Here is a 19,964-nt window from a genome sequence, read left to right as displayed (position 1 = left end):
TTTGCTTTGATTGTATTTGTTGTGTTTGTGACCTTTTTTCTAAGTATTAATTTGGTTTAACAAAAAAACAAACTAAAACCACAGCACATAATTTTGTTTGCAAGCAGAGTAATACAGAAGTAAACAAGGTAAATAGACTAAAGAGTAGTTAAAGGATAATCCTTGCATATGCTGGGGGAGAAGTACTTGGTCCTTAAAATGCAGCTTAACAAAGAAACAAAAAAAAAACCCCAAACCCCACATGTGTCCTTCTGAACATGTGCAAGACCTACTGCAGGGTATACTGTCAGAAAGCTAAATGAAAATGCTTGCATCAGAAAAAAAAAAAAAGGCAAGCTCTTTTTCAAATTGGAATTTTTTAGAAATCTTTCAGGATGGGCCTGGTGTTTCATTTCATGTCATGGAACCCAGCAGAAGCATCGCTGGGCCTGTGTTGTGTGGTTTGATAAAACTTGTCCCTAAAATCCCACGTGTATGTTTGGTGATTTAAAGACATTTTTGTTGTGTGGGTTGTTACCTTCAAGTTAATTTCGTGTATATAAGGAATATCTGTAACAGGATGTGCTGCTCCACCTTCAGATGCCTGAAAACAGCAGTTTTGATGCTAAGGATGTTATATTTCTTTGAAAACTTTAATTAGGTTACACTACCCTGTCTGTACGCACAGTTTTAGAGTAGGAAACCCATGCAGAGGGATGTTTGACATGCCTAAGACAGGATGATGTAATAGCAAATAGTTCTGGAATCAAGCACCATTCTTCCTAATCAGGAACCTAAGAACTATTTAAGTATGATCTGAACGTTGGACTCTTTAAGTATGTGTAACAATGAGTTTTAGAATTGTTCAATACAAAACATGTTATGACTTCCTAGCATCTTAACTTCAATAGACAAAATAAAAACAATCTTCAGTGTCTGTGTTTCTCCAGTTTCCTTTAACGAGCCTTTTGTGGCATTGCAGGAATATGCCCGTAAAGCGCTTGATTTTATCTGGGAAAAGAGACAGCGCAGCAGCAATTTGGTGGGCGTCACGATTAATATTCATACTGGAGACTGGGTCCGCAAAGGTGTGTGATGTTCTGGCTTGGAATTGGTGACTACAGGTGGTTTGGGGCAAGAAAAAAAATGTCTTGACACACTTATCTAGATGATTTAAAAATATTAATGGGATAGGGAAGTGGAGTTACATCATTTCAGTGCTGGAGAAACTTGCTGTAGTGAAGCCTCTGAAAGGATGTTTTGGTAGAGAAACTAATTCTATTTATCACAAAGAAAGTATTCTGTGATTTACTTCAATACTGAGAAGGCAGTACCTTTGGATCATTTTTCAGACATTCTACTGTAAATGCATAGGAAAAATATAAACAGAGCCCTGGGTATTTGTGGTAGTCAGTAGAACTATTTTAGTATGAGGAAAGTGAAATGACTGGTTTCAGTGTGTGTCTGTTCGTATTATTATGTGCACTGATACTGCAAAGGCTTCAGCATAGACACACAGTATTGTGTCACAGCACCTATCTGTGCCTTAATGCCAGTGATAGGAGACTTTTGCTGAAAGGGCCATTAAAATCAAAACCAAGCGAAAATGTCCGTGTCGCTACTTGTAAAGTAAAACCTCTTTTTCTTTTTCTGCTGATTCTAGATAGTGGAGTTGGAGCAGGAATAGATTCATATTATGAATATTTATTAAAAGCTTATGTCTTGCTGGGAGATGACAGTTTCCTGGAAAGATTTAACACGGTAGGTTAACACCTTGCTCAGGTTTGTGCCTGTAAGACAAATTTCAGACTAATAGTTTTGTTAGTCTGAGACTCTTATGAAGACGTCTCTAGGAAAATTTCTGTGACTCTTGATGTGTTGAGTGCCAGCTCTTTTCACTCGTGAGTGTTTGCTACTCTTGGGTGAACTGTCACATGAGCAGCTATTTTAACCCCATCAAATGAAAATCATGGTCTTTTGGACCTTTTTCCATGTTTCTAATACAGGAGAAGCTCTATTTCAAGGTCACCTTAAAGTGTGATGTAGCAAATGTTTCTGTAAAATGACATAAAGGCCTCTTGCTACAAGCCATGGTACAATTTCTTTTTGTCCTGGAGCTACAAAAAAGATCTGAAAATCCAAATTTGGATCTTGCATTGCACTGCAGAGCTTAAGGCCCAGTATATATTTAACTGTACTTGCAAGCTGAAAAACACACTTGGATTACTAAATTCTTAAAATTACTAAGCATCATTATTCTTTCATTAGAGTATTCTTTCCTTTGGAAATAATATCCAATCAAAACATTTTATATTGTGAAATGATTTTTATATCATAAGCAATATTAAACTTGGAATTATTCAGTGGCTAAATGCACCACTTTAAATGTGGTGATTATTTCAGATTCCTAACTGGTGGCTACAGCCATTATATTTTGCCTTAATTATGCACATTAACTGTTTCCTATTGGCTTGGCATGTGCTTAAGATTGTCCCTTCTGTGCTTCAGAGAACAAGGCAGTAATCTTGGGGAATATAGGATTGGAAGTCAGCAAGTTGACAAGTGAACTAGTGGATTTTTAAGTTGTTCTGAGCCATAAAGTCCCAACTGTTTGTTTTATATCTCCTTCTCCTGAGGTGCATTTACATCTCTTGCTCAGAGAAAGCAATTTCCATGTTATATGCTTTATTGAAGTGTGTGCTTCGAGATTCAGCCAGAGCAAATGTGCCTTAACTGAGACAGATGCTTGTTTATCACGTGGCTGCTGATTATCATTTAGTGTGTGTGTATTACTTGGAAAATGTATGTGTATTGCATGTGTAATCCTGTGGAGCTTTTCAGGATTTACTACACTTCTTTTTAGTTTGAAAAACTAGGAACTACTATGCCCTGCCAAATGTAATAATGATGAGAGTGTAGTACTGGTTCTTCTGTGGAAATAAAATGCCATAGTCTGCTATGTCTGTTTGTGAAACGTGTGGATAATGTAAGCTTATTGTTTTTCTGATGTTTGTCAGCACTATGATGCCATAATGAGATATATTAGCCAACCACCTCTTCTTCTTGATGTTCATATTCACAAACCAATGCTGAATGCTAGGACCTGGATGGATTCTTTGCTAGCTTTCTTCCCTGGATTGCAGGTAAGGCTTTAAAAGCACATGCAGATGATTTTAATAACATGTAAATGATTAAATAGAATGGATATGTAATTGACAAGTCAAGCAAGCTTAGTAATTTGATTTCTGGAAATGCTGAATGGGAATTTCTGTGCTCACTGCTGTCAGGTCAGTGTTATGATGCAAGTCAATATACATTTCTGGCCATGTTGAGTATCAAGAAAAGTATGTGTGTATGATTCATTTCCTTCACTCCTAGTCATGGAAGCACTCAAATTAAGCTGTCTTTTTAGTTGTCTAGCAATAAATTTTCTAGTTTGTGTGCCATTTACAGTTTTAAGACAAGCTACATCACATTTGCACCACAGTTCTCTGTAAATGATGGAGATGCTATTTCTACAGAGGTGCTGACCTTAATGAGCTCACTGATTTTGCTTACAAATCTCTCACGGAATATCTGTGGCTCTGTGGAGTATCTGTCTATGAAAGGGGGTGATATATATACTGTGTACCTGCTGGAAATGTAGAAACTGATCTGTAGCTATACAGGAACACAGTGAGTTTCTCTAATCCTTACTATTATTCCTATGCATGGCGAATTAAGTGTTAATTTGATTATTTAATTTTAGGTGTTGAAGGGTGATATTAGACCTGCTATTGAAACCCACGAGATGCTGTATCAGGTTATAAAAAAGCATAACTTTCTTCCAGAGGTAAGGCAGTAATGTTTTCATTATATAAACTGATTCTTACCTCAATTTGAGCAGTCTCAGATACCTATTTGAAACAACAGTAGGTATGGGTGTTATTAAAACCAAAGACCCATTTCCACACCATTCTTACATGACTTATGGTTCTGCATGTTTGGCAACTGGATAGGAAATAATTTTCCTTCAGTTATGCTGTAACTAATGCAATAATGGGAAGCTGCTGCTAGTAATAATTGCTTAGACTTTATACTTCAGCCTTTCAAAATTGACCTTGACTCATTTCAGTATGCAAAACTTGCATAAGCACGTGCAGTAGTAGCTGCTCAGTAATATCCTAGCATTAGTGCTAAAGATCACAGTCACTTTTATTAAGCCAAAGTAAAGACTGAATTGTTCTGAGAGAATGTTCTGAAATTCTGCATAATGCTCTTGAAAGTAGGTACACAAGCCTCTCTGTAGGTACTGCAATTGCAGTCTTTGAGCAAGTTAATTCTGTGCAGAAAAGCTTGTTTACCTGTGGAAGTGAGTGTCTATATTCTGTGGTGACCCAGAATATGGGAGAGAGCTTCTGACTCCAGTTTTAATTTTGACTTTCCTCTGGTGTAAGCTTATTTTTGTAAGTGAACATTTTAATTAACATCACATCTGCCTGATGTGGATATTGAGACCAGAGAATGCTCTCTAAGCATTGGAATGATTTTGAGTATATGATTTAGCTGCATAGGGGTTTTTTCAGTGCTTTGTCCTTGCAAAAGAAACTTTGAAAGATCAGTTAGTTGGATTTAAGCCAATATGCCATCCTTTTTAGAAAAGATTTCATTTAAACCCTAATATAAACTTATGAATGTAAACTGTCACAGAAGTGGCTTTTGCCAGTGCATGTTAGGAACGAGTAGGGAATTTTTAGATAACTGCATTCTTGTCTGTGGTGTTAGAAACGGATGCTTACATACATCATTCTGAAATGACAGTTCTGCACTGCGTCACGTAGCAGGTACATTTGCAGAAATGGTGTTTGTCAAATCTGGGTGGTCCCTAAACAGCAGCCCTTCACAGGCTGCTGTGGCTGGGCTGCAGCAGCAGCGATCCTGTGCTGACAGGGACAATTGAAGGCTGCCTGCTGCCTCCTGGGTCTGGAGCACAAGTTCCTGCTGAACGCTCTGTTAAGAGGCTGTTGATGTCCAGACTCCTGCATGATCACAAGCATCATTCTCAGTCATACTAAGAGGGTGCACTGGGTTACGTTTTGGCCTGAAATATACTGGCTAGGTAGAGGTTCTTGTAGCCTTCAGAGACTGATGTTGGACCTTCAGTCCTTCACTGTGGTGTACCTGAGCTGTTGTAACATGGTTAATGTCGGATTCAAAATGAAACCTGTGTTTGGTTATCATTCTACGTTTATTTTTGTCTGTTCTTTTTCTTCTCCAGGCATTCACAACAGACTTTAGAGTCCATTGGGCTCAGCATCCTTTAAGGCCTGAATTTGCCGAAAGCACTTACTTCTTGTATAAGGTGAGATCACTTTCAGCCCTCTGACTTTTGGTCACTTTGTCTAGCAGCTAGAATTTTGATGATTTCAATAGGGAACGATTAATGTATTTCCAGCTTATTCTGTCTACTGGAACCAGTTCTCTATATAAACAGGATGAAAGTATTGGTTATCAAAAGTATTTCTAAGAATTTTGGTTTATATACCTAGAATTAGAAAGAAAGCTATTAAGTGCCAAAGGCCTGTAACTTTAAAGATATTTAGGGGTTGCTGATCTCTTTTTAAGAAAGAGAGCTGAGGGACAAAGAGCAAAAGCCATTTGTACCTTGCAGACAAGAACAGTGCCTTAACGTGTTACATTTCTGTATTTCCACGTGCTTAGCTGCACACATGTAACAGGTAGTGTAGTAGTATCTCAGCAGTCTCTCCTGTGACTGTATATAGCACTATTAATAAAAGACTCATGTCTTAGAAGATATGGAGTCAAATTAGCATTGAGAAGATGAAAGCTGTTAATTTTACAGGAAGTCTTAAGTGCAGCTCTACGTTTGGTTTGGGGGTTTGTTTCTTTTTCTTTTACAGGCTACTGGGGACCCTTACTATCTAGAAGTAGGAAAAACACTCATTGAAAACTTGAACAAGTATGCAAGAGTACCTTGTGGGTTTGCTGCAATGAAGGATGTTCGTACAGGAAGTCATGAAGACAGGTGAAAGTTTTTGCAATTGTTTTTTTTGCATTAAAAGATTATAGAAAATATCTAAATACCCTGTTTATATAATGGAGTTAATTTACTCTTGAGCAGCTGTCTTCAGTTTTGATAAACAAGTCTTAAATTACCCATTTGTCATAGTGTACAAATTATTTCAATAGTTTTGTTCTTTGTTACATAAAAGTAGTTTTAGTTGAATAACATTTTGTCTCAGAGCAATAGGTGAATTACTGTCAAACAAAATGTACTTCAAATCTAGAAGTCTGTAAAGAGCTTTTTTGTGTTTTCTATAATGCTGTTTTGTACTGAATATGCTCAATTATTTCCCTCCAAACATGGTTTCTTGCAGGCAAAAGGAATGTTAATGTAATCAAGTTCAACAGTAATACAAAGTCTTTAGACAATATGAGTATTTGTTTTACTGATGATTTATAAAAAAGGAGATCTTCCTAATGGACATCTGTGGGATTTTTTTTCCATAGAATGGACTCATTCTTTCTTGCTGAGATGTTTAAGTATCTTTACCTACTGTTTGCTGATAAGGAAGACATGATTTTCGACATTGAGGATTATATCTTCACTACAGAAGCTCATTTATTACCACTTTGGCTTTCCACTACAAATCAAACCATCTCAAAAAAAAATATAGTAAGTAATACTTCAAATCTAAATTACTTTTAGAGGTGCTTTGAGATAGTTCCTTTTTTTAGTAGAGGAAATGGAAGAAAAATCTTAGTTTGAAGTGTTAACACTTCATTTGATATGAACTATTTCAACATATTAACAGTACCGGTCATATGAGTATAAAAAATGTTTCCATGTCTGGATTCTACACCAATGAATCTTGAGGAAAAATACTGTGGAATGTTAGCAGTATTTAAAAAGAAAATCATTCCCCATCTCTGTATGAATTTGAAAATAACACACTATGATATTTTTATCTTTATTTTGTAATGTTTTTTCCTAAAACATTTACAACAACATGCCTCAGTTTTTGTTGTTTATGTTACTACACAAACCTTGGCAAATTTTGAAAGGGTTTTTTGAGACTGCTATAACATTACTTTGACAAGATTAATCTGTAGCTTTGGGGATATTTAATTGTTGTTGTCAATGCCATAGGCATCTATTCTGTGAAAGTGAGAACATGTATGGGTTTATAATTTATTTAACCTTGCCAAGTAACCTGTAGTGATACAACTGTGCCCTGATGCATCATAAAAACTCCTCTTTTTTAGTTTGTGTTTTGCTCAGGTGATGTGATTTATCTTTAAGGCAATAATGCTGCTGGCAAGCAAAATAAATGCGTGAGAAAGTGGAGAGAAAGAGAGAGAGGTGTCTAGGACATCAAGGATGTAAATCCCTAATGTTAGTGTACTTCTATTTTGACTCTTTGTGAGTTTTCCAATCATACCTGGATCAGAGGAAAATGCTTATGTTCTGTGTCAAGCCATGTGTCCTGGAGAAATCTTACCATTGGATAGAAAGCACTTTTTCTGTTTATGGACTCTAGCATTAGACAGTGGAAAAAAAAATGTAATTCCTTGCTTTTAATGGCTAACATTGGTAATACATTTAACGGATCATGAGGCTGGTTTTTCATGTTCCTTATGGTGGAGAGCCTACCCCCTCTCTGAAATGGCCATCTCTTGAGTATTTAAGAAACTGTTTTTTAAACTCTGCAAGAAGTTCTCTGAAGGGTCTGAAGAAACATTTTATAGCACTTTAATTCCCAACACAAAAAGCTGATACTTTTGAGACAGACAGGATTCCCACAGCTGATGCTGTGTTAAGTGCTGGCCTGACATATGTAGTTTTGTTGAGAACCACAAATGTTAATAAAAGGCCAGTAGAGAGGATAAATTGTTCAAATACAGTTTTCTTCAACTCCTTAAGTCAAAGCTGCTAACTTCATATACAAGTCAGAAAGATCCATTCAAAATTATGTCAAGGAAATGCATTAAATGACAAAAACTCTATGAAGACAAGTACGTTATCTGTTGGGAGAAAAATTGATAAGGAAAAATGGAATGTGTAAATTGCTTTTAATATAAGCACAGTGCTGTCAAGCTGAAATATCTGAGAGATAGTTGGTAGCATCAACCCAACATCCTGTTTGTGTTTATTCTCAAACAAGAAGGGTCATGTCTTACTGTGCTGATGCTTGCAGTAGACCTTCTTTAAGTGCTGTGACTGTATTTGTCACAATAAGAGCATTGGTACTTTAAAGTGTTTATTCCAGTAAACTAACAGCCTTTTAGGTCTTGTGCTTTAGGGAACCTTTAAATACTTGCATTTTAATTAGCTAAATATGGCTTCAAATCATTGTACATGTTTCACATGGTTTCACATGTTGGGAACCAGCACGCTGGGCAACTGTTGACTCTTGTCATCTTTTCTGAAAGTAGAGATTGTCTGAATTATGTGTGGATTTGTCCTCGCTCATTCAGATTTCCAAGTTTGTATGGCTCCTAAAGAGGCGAATCCTTTGTTTTTTATGAAAAGGTGTGACATTCTTAGCAGTATGAAGCAAGAATGGCTCAAAGGCCTGCAGCTGCTCCGCTCAGCATAAAGGCAGTAACAAGTGAAATGGTAACTGCTTGCTGTACTTGTCCAGCACATAAAGGTACAGGGGCACTATGTCATGAGCAGGCTTGAGAAGTGCAGTTTGCCAATAGAGAATGAGCTGTTTCTGAAAAGAAAATAAAAATCTAGAAACTGTGAATACAAATTAGTTACAAATTAGAAGCGGTATTGTCATTACCTGTCTCTGGGAAGGGGTTGTTGTGTAGAGGTTACTCTTTATGATTCCAAGGTGTAGCATAAAAGAATGATGTATTCTGCATTCCTGCACTCTGTGTGGTGGTAGCTTGCTTATTGCATTCAGCTGCTATGTGTCCTGAGTACACAGATTGCTTACAGGTAGGTCTGTCAGTTCTAATCTTTAATATAACGATATAACCTGCATAATTAATATGTATCTTTCATTTTAGACTACAGAATACACAGAGCTGGATGACAGCAACTTTGACTGGACCTGTCCAAACACCCAGATCCTTTTCCCAAATGACCCTATGTTTGCTCAAAGTATTCGTGAGCCTTTGAAGAATGTGGTGGATAAGAGCTGTCCCAGGGGCATTTCCAGAGTGTAAGATGAGTATTTTCTGTCTTTTGTTAGCGTAGGAGTAACTGGAATGGGGTCTGTTATGCACAGGAGAAATGTGAAGTGTATTGGAGCTTGCTCTGCCTGAGTTTGTAGTTCTTTTAGAATGAATAGCCTAGCTACAGGAAAAATCAGATCTGTTTTTTCTGGCCTCGTCAGCAAGGCTTAGATCATTTCCAGCAGGAATTAGTCTTTCAAAGCAAAAGGAGCTCAATGAGGCACACAGTGCAAGCAGGAATTGTAGCCCAGGTGTTACAGGAAATATATCAGATTTGTAAAATTACTTTCTGTAGACTTTTGAACAGTTCTGCATCTCTTCTTTGCAGTGACAAAATCATGTTACCAGACATAACTTTGCCTATTTTGAAGAGTTTAGGACAGTCTGAAGCTGAGGAAGTTTGTCCTTCTGACCATCTCTTTGATATTTATACTTCATGAGTAAAACTGAGTAGCAACTGTACGAGGAAGACTGGTTTTAGTCAGTCTTAAAATAATACAGACTATTTAGAAATGAGAGCCTATGGCAGTTTATCAACATTGCCTGTGCTTTTTTTGCACTACAAAATTTTTGATATTACCAACGAGTTTTTAGAAGTGGCTGAAGTTGTATTCTAGTGAAGCTTGGACTCTACATAGTCCCAAAGAATCTCAGTCCTATGGGGGTAGGAATAATGCAAGAGCTATGTTTTAAGAATGATCTGTGGGTTTTAAAGCTTTGGTCTCTAATATCTTTTGGCAGAGAAGAGAGTTTGGGAAGTGGACCAAAACCACCGCTGAGAGCCAGAGATTTCATGGCCAGTAATCCCGAACACTTGGAGATATTGAAGAAGATGGGAGTCAGTTTGATTCATCTGAAAGATGGAAGAGTACAATTAGTACAGCATGCTGTGCAAGTAAGACCTTGACAGTGCTTTCAAAAAGTAAATATATGATGCTTAGAGGTTCAGGAGAGACAGACAGACTGTGGAAGGAGGCACATGAGCTGTTAGATTTACCAGGCTGATGCTTGTTAATATGTTGCCTCAGCAACACTTAACTAATTCCTCATTCAGTTAGATGGAGACTTTTGATGTTGAAGTGATGTAGCAAAAAACATCTGATCTGAAAGATTATCTTTCTGTGTGAGATTAATTCCACTTGTTTAGGAGATCTGTGTGTTTCTCTGGTTTTAGTTGTTGTGGTGGAGGTGCTACAAGGTTAGTTTCCTTATCTGAAATGGTGGACGAGTGCCAGTGAACATCACTCTGTATTTTAAAGTCTGTGCAGCAGTGGTCCAGGCAAATGTAACTTCAGTTTGTTTGGGGTGGGTTATTTTTTCCCAACTTTGCCATGCATTGAAGAAGAAACTGTTTTTTGTTTCTTTATTACTCAGGCAGCAAGTTCACTTGATGCAGAAGACGGCCTCCGGTTCATGCAGGAAATGATTGAACTCTCCAGTCAGCAACAGAAAGAGCAACAACTGCCTCCTCGTGCTGTTCAAATTGTTTCCCATCCCTTCTTTGGCAGGGTGGTCTTGACTGCTGGACCAGCACAATTTGGGATGGATTTGTCCAAACACAAAGCAGGGGTACGTGAGATGTATATGTGATGTGTTCCTGGCTTTCTGTTACTTTCCTTATTGCATAAGCCTGAATTTTACAGTACTGGCACCGTTTCAGGATGACCACTGAGAGAGTGACCAGTTAATAGGGGGTAACATGGTGGGGTGCAGCAATGACAGAATGCTGCAGTAACAGCATTTTAGGTAAGTGGCCTATCAGTCTGTGGCCCATGTTCTGCTCCTGAGTCATCAGTCATGATTTAGGTTGTAAAATGCATACACGGTATGATTTTTGAAACAAATGGGTATAATCTGCAGTGCATACCTTAAGAGACAGTGATAAAAGGAAAGGTTTTCCTGACCGTATCAGCCATGAATTTGCAGAAGCCTTTTTGGTGTTAAAGGAGGCTGCTCTTTTGCAAGGTTTTATAAAAGGTTGTATCTAGATGGAAGAAGAAAACATCCCAGAGGCAGTGGTCCCTGTTGGAAGCAGCAGGAAAATCCAATGGCTTCAGCTGGACAAGATGCAGCCTAAAAGAGGAGTACCAAACTAGCAGTTCACTGAAGAAAGTTTTCTGGAGATGGCAACTCACAGGTGTAGAGAAAATGCACTGAGCAAAAACTAGGTTTTTATTCAGTAAAAAAACTAGGTTTTTACTCAGTTGTGCTGTGGTGCTTAGAACTCCATCTTCAGGGTAAAGATTGCCTGCACTGTCAGAAGACAACACTAAATGTGTTAGATTAACAGAAGAAATTAAAATGCCTAGGAATCTTTTACAAGCTTGAACCTAGTGCTCTAACTCTCTGTTTTTGTTTTTCCAAACAGACACGAGGATTTGTTGCAACCATTAAGCCGTATAATGGATGCTCAGAGATCACTAATCCTGAGGCAGTGAAAGAGAAAATTGCTCTGATGCAGAGAGGCCAGTGTATGTTTGCTGAAAAGGCACGAAATATTCAAAAGGCTGGAGCAATAGGAGGCATTGTTATTGGTAAATAAAACTTGAAGCTCTTAAAATCTTTTAAGTTTGTGTAGATGTAATGTGTGTTTTACAGATGTGAAGGTACTGGAAGGCTGACAAGAAGCTGTTAAACCTTTGATGTGACATTAACACAAAAACTGGGCTTTCAGAAGATTAAGAAGTGTTTTGGTTTTGTCTGGTGATGTGCAGAAAATGTAGCTAAACAAACTGGGAGGGGTGGACAGTACCTCTTGGTCCTGGTGAACAACAGGATGAGCATGAGCCAGCAATGTCCTCGTGGCCAAGAAGGCCAATAGCATCCTGAAGTGTATTAGAAGGGGGGTGGGCAGTAGGTCGAGAGAGGTTCTCCTCCCTCTCTGCTCTGCCCTCGTGAGACCGCATCTGGAATATTGTGTCCAGTTCTGGGCCCCTCAGTTCAAGAAGGACAGGGAGCTGCTGGAGAGAGTTCAGTGCAGGGCCACAGAGATGATGGAGTGGAGCATCTCCCTTATGATGAAAGGCTGAGGGAGCTGGGGCTCTTCTCCTTGGAGGAGACTGAGAGGTGACCTCATTAATGTTTACAAATATGTAGAGGGTGGGTGTCAGGAGGATGGAGCCAGGCTGTTCTTAGTGATTGATGACCAATGATAGGACAAAGGGCAATGGCTACAAGCTGGAACATAAGAGGTTCCAAAGAAACACAAGAATTTCTTCACTGTGAGGATGAGGGAGCACTGGAACAGGCTGCCCAGATGAGTTGTGGAGTCTCTTCCAGAGACATTCGAAACCCACCTGGATGAGTTTCTGTGTTACCTACTCTATGTGGTCCTACTCTGGCAGGGGGGTTGGACTAGATGATCTTTCAAGTTCCCTTCCAGCCCTTAAGATTCTGTGATTCTGGGTGATTTAATCTGCAAGAGCAGTGACAATGTTGCTATTTTAAGGAACACTGAGTTTTGAAGTAGTGCTGTCTTCTACGTGCTGGGGAACACTTGAGATCCAAATGAAAAATGTTAAGGAAAATAAGTTCACAAATTGACTTTTTGGTTTTTACAACTGACTTTTACTGTTTTCTGCCTGGGATTCTCTGAACTGACTGGACTGTAGAAAGCTGCTTGAAAAAGTCTGCTGGAGTTGTGGTGTGTTTAGCTAACGAGAGATTTGCTTTTCCTTTGGCGTGCATCTGGATAGATGACAATGAGGGAAGCAGCAGCGACACAGCTCCTCTCTTCCAAATGGCTGGGGATGGGAAGAATACAGATGATATCACGATTCCCATGCTCTTCCTCTTCAACAAGGAAGGGAACATTATCCTGGATGCGATCCGGGAGTACGAGGCTGTGGAGGTGCTCCTCTCTGATAAAGCAAAGGACAGAGGTGAGCCTGGAGGGTGTTTGTACGAATGCAGCTTCTGTCTGTGCTGTGACACAACGTGATATGTACAGGACTGCTTTCAGTCACTGCCCAGAGGTGCACATGCCTTATTTGGTAGCTCTAGTTTTCTGTTTGACAGGATTAGTTTTCTCATGAGCAAGCTATTATCTGAGAGATGTCATTGTCCACTGCCGCCTGTCCCAGCCTTCCCTTGAGTTTAACATCCAGAAATACCGTTCATAAGTCAAATGTCAGCTTGACTAATTAGAAAATACAGCCTTTTGGATTCTTTTTGCACCCATTTTGTCCTAATCTGCTTTGAGGTAGTGTCAGGAATAGCATGAGTGTATTCAGTGCCCTACATGGTATATGCCTCTGTCTTATTAAGCTCCTCCCCAGTGACACACTTGGTACCCAAAAGGAGAGACACAACAGCTATTTTGCCTGTCTAAGGAGAAGTGGTTATCATGGGAAATAAGGCTGCTGACCTCAGATGTTTTGCAGCTTTTCTTGTATAATACAGGAAAATTGCAAGCTAATACATTCCCAATTAAAGTGTTTGCATATGGCAGAAAATCGTAGCTTTTCCTTTTGTGAGCCTTCCTGGTAGCAACTGCTCTGCCCCGGCAGGGGATGTAGGGAAAAGTGTCTCTGGCAAACCGCTCACAGCACTGATTTTGTTTGCTAGGGTGATACACTGAAAAGCTACAGTGGTGTTTCTTTATAGCTGCTTACAAATGCCTCCTGTTTATAACTATGGTTAAGCTGCCCTAACAAAATACTGAATGCAAAAGATAGCTCTGCCTTTGAGAACTTATAATCTGTATCTGCTTCTTCCCCCCTCCTCGTGCTTCCCTTTGGAATCCCAGCAACAATCTTTAAAGGTAAAACGATTCCAAACTACATTATTGATAGCAGTAAGTATCCTGTGTTAAACATGGCATGTGCAATTCCACTCCCCAGAACTCTTGCCATAGTAGCGTCCTGTATACTAGCTCTAAGCACTGAGCTCCAGAGGAGCCTGCATGGTTAAATCAGAGAGCTGTTGTAAACTACCCCAATGCTTGAGATACCATATGGATGTCGGGTTTTTTGAGTGGGGATGTGATGAGGGAGGCCTCAGCTCAGGCTCTTTAATTCCCAGTTCAGTGGCCTGATGAAGCTCTGTCTCCCACTCACTTAGGTGAGATCCTGGTGTGTGCTTTAAAATTCCATGCAGGCAGTGGATGTTTGGTTAAGACTAAAAGAGTGTAACTAGTGTTGACCCAGAAGGCACTATGCAAATTTGAGGAACCAAAACTAGTCTTGCTGTGTTGTTTGCCCTTGTTTAAAATGTGTTTCAGTATCTTTCCTCACCTTTCTCTCTAAAATATGTTCTTTAATAACATCATCTCAATGGAAACTCTGTGCTTCCTTGAGGAAATGAGGTTGAGGGAAGTGACCTTGTGTTTGAAACAGAGTAAAATGCTGCCTTTCTAGTGTTTTCAAAAGGCTTTTTTTCCCCCTCTCTCTCCTCTCAAAGACTTGGAAATGGAGAATACGGACCAGAAATTATCTGAAAACGATTCACACAAACAGAACTCAGAGGAAGCTACTTCAGCATCTCAGGATGTTGGTGCAGTCAGTGAGGAGCCTGAGGAAGGAGAAAGCTCTGCTGTTGCTGACCCTGATCCTGCATCTCCTGTGACGGTGGACAGTGACAGCCACTCTGTTTCCCACCAGGATCCTGCCGTGCCCAGCCCCGATGAGGCTGGAGCTCCAGAGCCAGCTTGTACCCCAGGGGATCACCAGCCTCAGGAACAAAAGACTGAGACAGTGTCAAATTCCAAAGTTAACTGGGATAATAAAGTCCAACCTATGGAATCCATATTAGCAGACTGGAATGAAGATATAGAAGCATTTGAAATGATGGAAAAGGATGAGCTATGACTTGTAATAATAACTTATTTGTTAGTAAACAAATGGTGAACTCTTTGGGTAGAAGTGAGGCTCTGAGATCTGAGAACTAGAAAACATATTCAGTATTGTGATGAGCAACCAGGTTTCGCCTGGAAATTACCACAGAAATCCAGCACGCACTCTGTGTATTGTTTTAATTTTTCCTGTTTAAAAATGGGAACGTGCAATTGAAGCCTTTGGCTCGACTGCATGGTGCTGTAACCCAGGAGGCTCGTTCGGGAACGAGCCCGACTTCTGCCTTCCAGGCTTTGAGTGATCAGGCTCCCTTGGGCTCTGGAAGGCACAAGTTGGGGTGAAGGTGCCAGGTAACGGCTGGCCATGGGAGTCCTTGGAGCCATGGGGTGCTTTCCCTGCTGTCTGTGGAGGTGAAAGCCTTCGCAGGTGAAATGATGTTTCCAGTTGTCCTGTTTGTAAGACCCAGCCAGAAGCAGTTTTTGTCCTGACATATCACATTGAGATGTGGAAGCGTGGCCCATCACTCCTCCTGTCTCTTACCCTCGAGAGTGACAGTGATGACTCGTGTGGTTTCCCTTCTGCTCCGCTTTCAGCCAGAGTAGGCAGGTTCCATCAGGGATGCCAGGACAGCCTTGGTGTCTGCCAGACAAGGGTTCACGGTGCCTTTTGAAAGTTCTGCTCGAGATGGAGTGGACATGGCAGATGTTGAGTTACAGGTATCTCCTTTGGCCGTCCAGGTTGAAAAAAGCCTCAAATCTGCTCCAAGATGCGGAATTTTAACTGGCAACGTTCTCTGATGGGACATGGAACCCAGCTAGATCAGCTGTAACAAAACTCTTCTTTTTTTTCTAAGAGTTTGACTTCTAACAGTTTGACTTGGTTGTCATTCTTTTTATATGCAAGGCCTATATGTTTTAAGGCAATGAGGCCAGTGCCAGGAGCGAAGGGCAAGGATTTTGGCTGTTGGGTCCATGGTTCAAAGTGTCATGGGGCAAACTGTGAGCATGGCTGGTGTGTTGCTCTGGGCTTTGGGAGCTGGGTGCAGGTAAGTGCAAGTCCTAATTTTCTATCCCTGTTATAAAAAACGTTATTTAAATGAAAATAGGGGTGTTTGACCAACTGAGAGGCATTTTGTGTCCAAAGAAACTGCCAAAACCGAATTAACTTGATTCATATAAACTGCTTTTAGTGAATTGTGGTTCAAGGAGTTGTTTTATGTTTCACTGCCTATATGCTGCACCAGGCAAAAGGGAAGGTTTATCTTCAGCGTTCCAATGGGATTTAAAACACAAAAAAAGCCCTACTCTGAATGGCACCTTTTGATTTTGGTGGTGGAATGACACGTGCTGGATGTGCAGTTGTTGGTTAGTAGAGCCATACTGTGTGTGTCAGTGTGTACTGCTGGGCAGCGCCAGCAAAGCCAGCCCAGGCCACTGCCCAGCCCATGAAAGCAAGAGGATCAAAATGCACAGGCACCTTCTGAGAGCACAACAGCCAGGCAGCATGTGATCCTGCAAGGGAACAGTGCCCTGAGGTGGCTGGAGCAGGAGGGCAGGCTCTCTGGAGAAGGAAGGGAAGCAGTAGTGGAAAGGGGAATAAGTGTCCTTTTGAAAAAATGAGCTTTGAAATGCAGTTCTAGTTCCTTTGCACAAATAACTATATGGAGGTTCAGATTGAGCTTGGAGCAGTTGGGGAATTCTTTTATTTATGTTTCTGTGGTGTGAGTTTCTCCATGTAGAGTGTTTGATGGTGGGAGCCTTACAAGTGTCCTTCGTTAGTGGGAGCCCCAAGGGCTGCCCTGGGAGCCATCAGCTGCAGGGCTCAGGCCATCGGCCATGGGGCAAGTGTTCTCACTCTGGTAATTCCCTGGGTCTGGCAGTGCTTAGTGCCACAACAGGAGCGTTTTTGCTCCAGTGTTCTCTGACATGGACTGCATCTTCATACTCTTAGCTCTTTTGGTTGAAATCAAGTTATTTCTATAGCTATAGAGGCCCTCTGGTTGTTATTTCAAGACAGTATAGCAGCTAAAGATTTTCTTTTTTTTACTTACAGAAAATGTAGATGTAAAATTTTATTAAAACATTAACTTTCCCTGCCATCACCAGCTTATTTTTGTTTCACTGCTTTTCTCACATCTATTGCTAAAGCAGCAGACTTTGACTCTCCTTGTAAGGGATTTGGAACGATCCCAGAACTCCATATGGATTCGAAGCGTGGCTTTGGTGATGGCCTACCTCAGACAATAACCTTCCTTTTAGGTTGGTTTATTTTGTTTCAGTTTGCTCTACTTTACCTTTAAAACCATAATGAGAGCCATGGCTTTGTTTACAGAACTGAACAGGTTATGGTTGACCTTTTGGGAAAGGACTAAATTTGGGGCAGTTTTATTCAGGTTATTTTCACTTTGTATTTCTTCCTAAGGAAACAGGCTTTAGTTTTAACCTTTTCATGTCATTCTGGAAATAAGATGATAGTGACAAAACTGAATTAAAAAGCAAAAAGAATGTATCCATCAAACAAAAGCTTTTGCAGAGGGGAGTAAATGTTCTTCCCAAATTTTTAGAGGTCTGTTCCCTCAGTGTGAAATGTCGCTCGTGTCATTACTCTGTAATCGCCTCTTTCTCTGTATGGTCCTTTACTCGCCTGCTATCAAACACTGAAGGATTCAGGAGTCGCAGCACTTATTCCATGCCATGTAATTCAGATCAGCCAATTAATTTGTTATTTGATCTTAGAGGAATCTTATTAATTGTTTACATTTCTTGTTTCTTAACGTTAAGTTTCAAAGCGAGCCCAGCTTTGGTCGTCCTCCTCCTGCCAGAGTCCCTGAAGGCATAGTGGTAGGCGTGAATGAGTCTGAGAGGCTAAAAACGGGACATCTTATGCAAAAGGCATCAATCAGAACATAGAAAACACAACCAACCATTCTGTGAATGAAATCTTGTATGTTCAGATTTTATAGGAGTATTTTTTTTTTTAGACAGCCCACTTTACAGCCAGCTCTTCTCCTCTGAAAGGTGTGTGACCACGGGTGCTGTACCACCGTCGCTGGGTTGGCCTGTCTGCTGGCAAGTGTACACAATATTTCTAAGGGCAACTATGTACTGTGATGTAAAAGTCTGGGCTAAATGTACATAATCCGTGTACATAGTTGTGTACTTGATTATAATTGCTGATTGTAAAGATTTAATAAAGTGTAAATATTCTGGTCGAGCCGTGCCACATTGCCCCTGCTTTGGGCATTGCCCCACAGCTCCCTTCGCCCTCGGCTGCAGTGGGGCCGATCCTGCCTCATGGCTGTGGCTGCGGCCTTCCTGAGGGCCGGGCCGGGCCGCGCCGCCAGGAAGTGGGGGCGGCCCCGAGCGCTCCGCGGCCCGGCCAGGCTGTGGCGGCCAGGAGCCCCGGGCAAGGGCCCAGAGCTCAGCCCCAGCCACAGAGCCCGTGAGAGCCGGGGCTGCTGCAGGAGCAGAGGCTGGGTAACTGCTCCCTGCCCGGGGCCCTGTGCAGAGGTGCTGTGCAGCATCAGAACAGCACCCTTGCTGTGTAACAGGGCAAGTGCGCTGGGAGGGCTCTCAGGAACCTCATCTGAGGGGTCCGTTGCTGCCTCTATTATCCCATCACTTGGGCTGCTTTTTTTTGGAATCCATGCCTGCAGCAAGAGTACAGATACTCAAAAATTCATCCTAAGTGTGGCCATTTCCCCTCCTCTTCATTAGAACGAAAAAACCAAGGAGCTTGTCCCTTGGGCCTGCTCAGGCACCCATCATATAAAAGATACCCCATCCTTCTCTGTTACCAGCTGTTCTCCAAAACCTCTACTCCTAGGAGCTCTTTCACCATGGAAGATAGCATTAAGTAAGGAAATAGAAGATGCAGAAGCTGTAAATTCAAGTCCTTGTTTAGCTGACCACTGCTGTTCATGACATTTATTGTGTAGAAACCAGTACCAGCCTCGCCAGGGAAGTGACAAATTGTTTCAGCCTCCAGTTGTGGGAGAATTTGGACTTCAGAGCTTGGAGTGCTGTGGAGGTAAGGCACCTTCTTTCTGCTTTTTTCAACCCCTGGGAGGGCCTTGAAGCTGGGCTAAGGGATAAGCATGAGGTCTAAGGGGTGTATAACCCACATCCACCTACTCTGGGCTTTGCATCTATTTTGGGATGTTCCTCAGGTTACAGGCCCTGCCCTTGCTGTAGCAGCCTCTGTACTTAGAGGCGGGCACCTGGGTCAGAGGGTGCAGGGCACTGTGACAGAGACAGGCAAACAGATGTTCCCAGGAGTGCAGCACAAACCTGGGCTTTTGCAGAAAAGATTAAAATGATGATGATAAAAAAAGATTACCACAGGGAAATACACAGAGAGCGAGCACTGGTACCAGCAGACAAATTCCACAGGGAGTGTTGTGCTCCTCAGGGGTATCTCTGTGGGCTGGATGCTTGTGGGTGAGGGCTTGGCTGGAGCAGAGAGGTTTGGACCAAACCCTTCAGGAATAACATCTCCAGTGTGATGGGCCAGCCCCCTGTGGCTGCACCCCTTCACATTGTCCCACCTTTCTTCATAATTCCTCATGGCCTCCTGTCTGCGTAGCGATGCCTCATCCCTACCTTGCTCACGTTCTTCTCTGTCCATTAACAGCATTTAACACCCAAAACACCAGGCATAGATATTTGTTCTCTGCACATGTCCTGCACCCAACCCACGGGTGTGGGACATCCACAGTGCTGCTCATGGCAGGGCAGGTGGATGCAGATGCTTATGGGAAGCAACAATTCTCCAAAACCCTGGTCCTCTCCAGCAAGCAACACGCTCACCATGAGAAAGAGCCCCTGACAGTGCGAGAGGGTTTAATGCATCGCCCTCAGGTGCTAGGGTCTGGTGGATGGGGGCTGGGGAGGTCAGAACAGAGCCACAAACAGCAGCAAAGTCATCTTTCTCTTGCAGCTGGAGTCACTGGAGAGATCTTGGAGCAAACTCTCATCAAATGGTAATAAGAAGGGGGAAGGACTT

The 19,964-nt window shown here is 41.4% G+C and overlaps 1 protein-coding gene across 4 annotated transcripts in view; it reads left to right on the top strand.

The window, feature by feature from the left end:
- Positions 1-18,170, top strand: part of EDEM3 (ER degradation enhancing alpha-mannosidase like protein 3) — a 31,054-nt gene extending 12,884 nt beyond the window's left edge. For 2 of the 4 annotated variants that reach the window (XM_062003477.1, XM_062003476.1), the window contains exons 8-20: positions 962-1,067; positions 1,643-1,740; positions 2,997-3,122; positions 3,728-3,811; positions 5,237-5,320; positions 5,880-6,004; positions 6,490-6,655; positions 9,001-9,155; positions 9,910-10,063; positions 10,543-10,737; positions 11,537-11,702; positions 12,864-13,049; positions 14,569-18,170. In XM_062003477.1, coding sequence (XP_061859461.1) covers positions 962-1,067; positions 1,643-1,740; positions 2,997-3,122; positions 3,728-3,811; positions 5,237-5,320; positions 5,880-6,004; positions 6,490-6,655; positions 9,001-9,155; positions 9,910-10,063; positions 10,543-10,737; positions 11,537-11,702; positions 12,864-13,049; positions 14,569-14,975 — 2,052 coding nt within the window. In that variant the 3' untranslated portion in view covers positions 14,976-18,170. The remainder of the gene's footprint in view (positions 1-961; positions 1,068-1,642; positions 1,741-2,996; positions 3,123-3,727; positions 3,812-5,236; positions 5,321-5,879; positions 6,005-6,489; positions 6,656-9,000; positions 9,156-9,909; positions 10,064-10,542; positions 10,738-11,536; positions 11,703-12,863; positions 13,050-14,568) is intronic. The other 2 variants (XR_009819348.1, XR_009819347.1) reach the window with 2 other exon arrangements.
- The last annotated feature ends 1,794 nt before the right edge of the window (positions 18,171-19,964 follow it).

This window comes from Colius striatus, chromosome 10 (assembly GCF_028858725.1).
Source record: "Colius striatus isolate bColStr4 chromosome 10, bColStr4.1.hap1, whole genome shotgun sequence".
In the NCBI taxonomy this organism is placed as follows: Eukaryota; Metazoa; Chordata; class Aves; order Coliiformes; family Coliidae; genus Colius; species Colius striatus.
The sequence above is the reverse complement of the archived record's forward strand: the minus strand, read 5'-3'. Positions and strand labels throughout refer to the sequence as shown.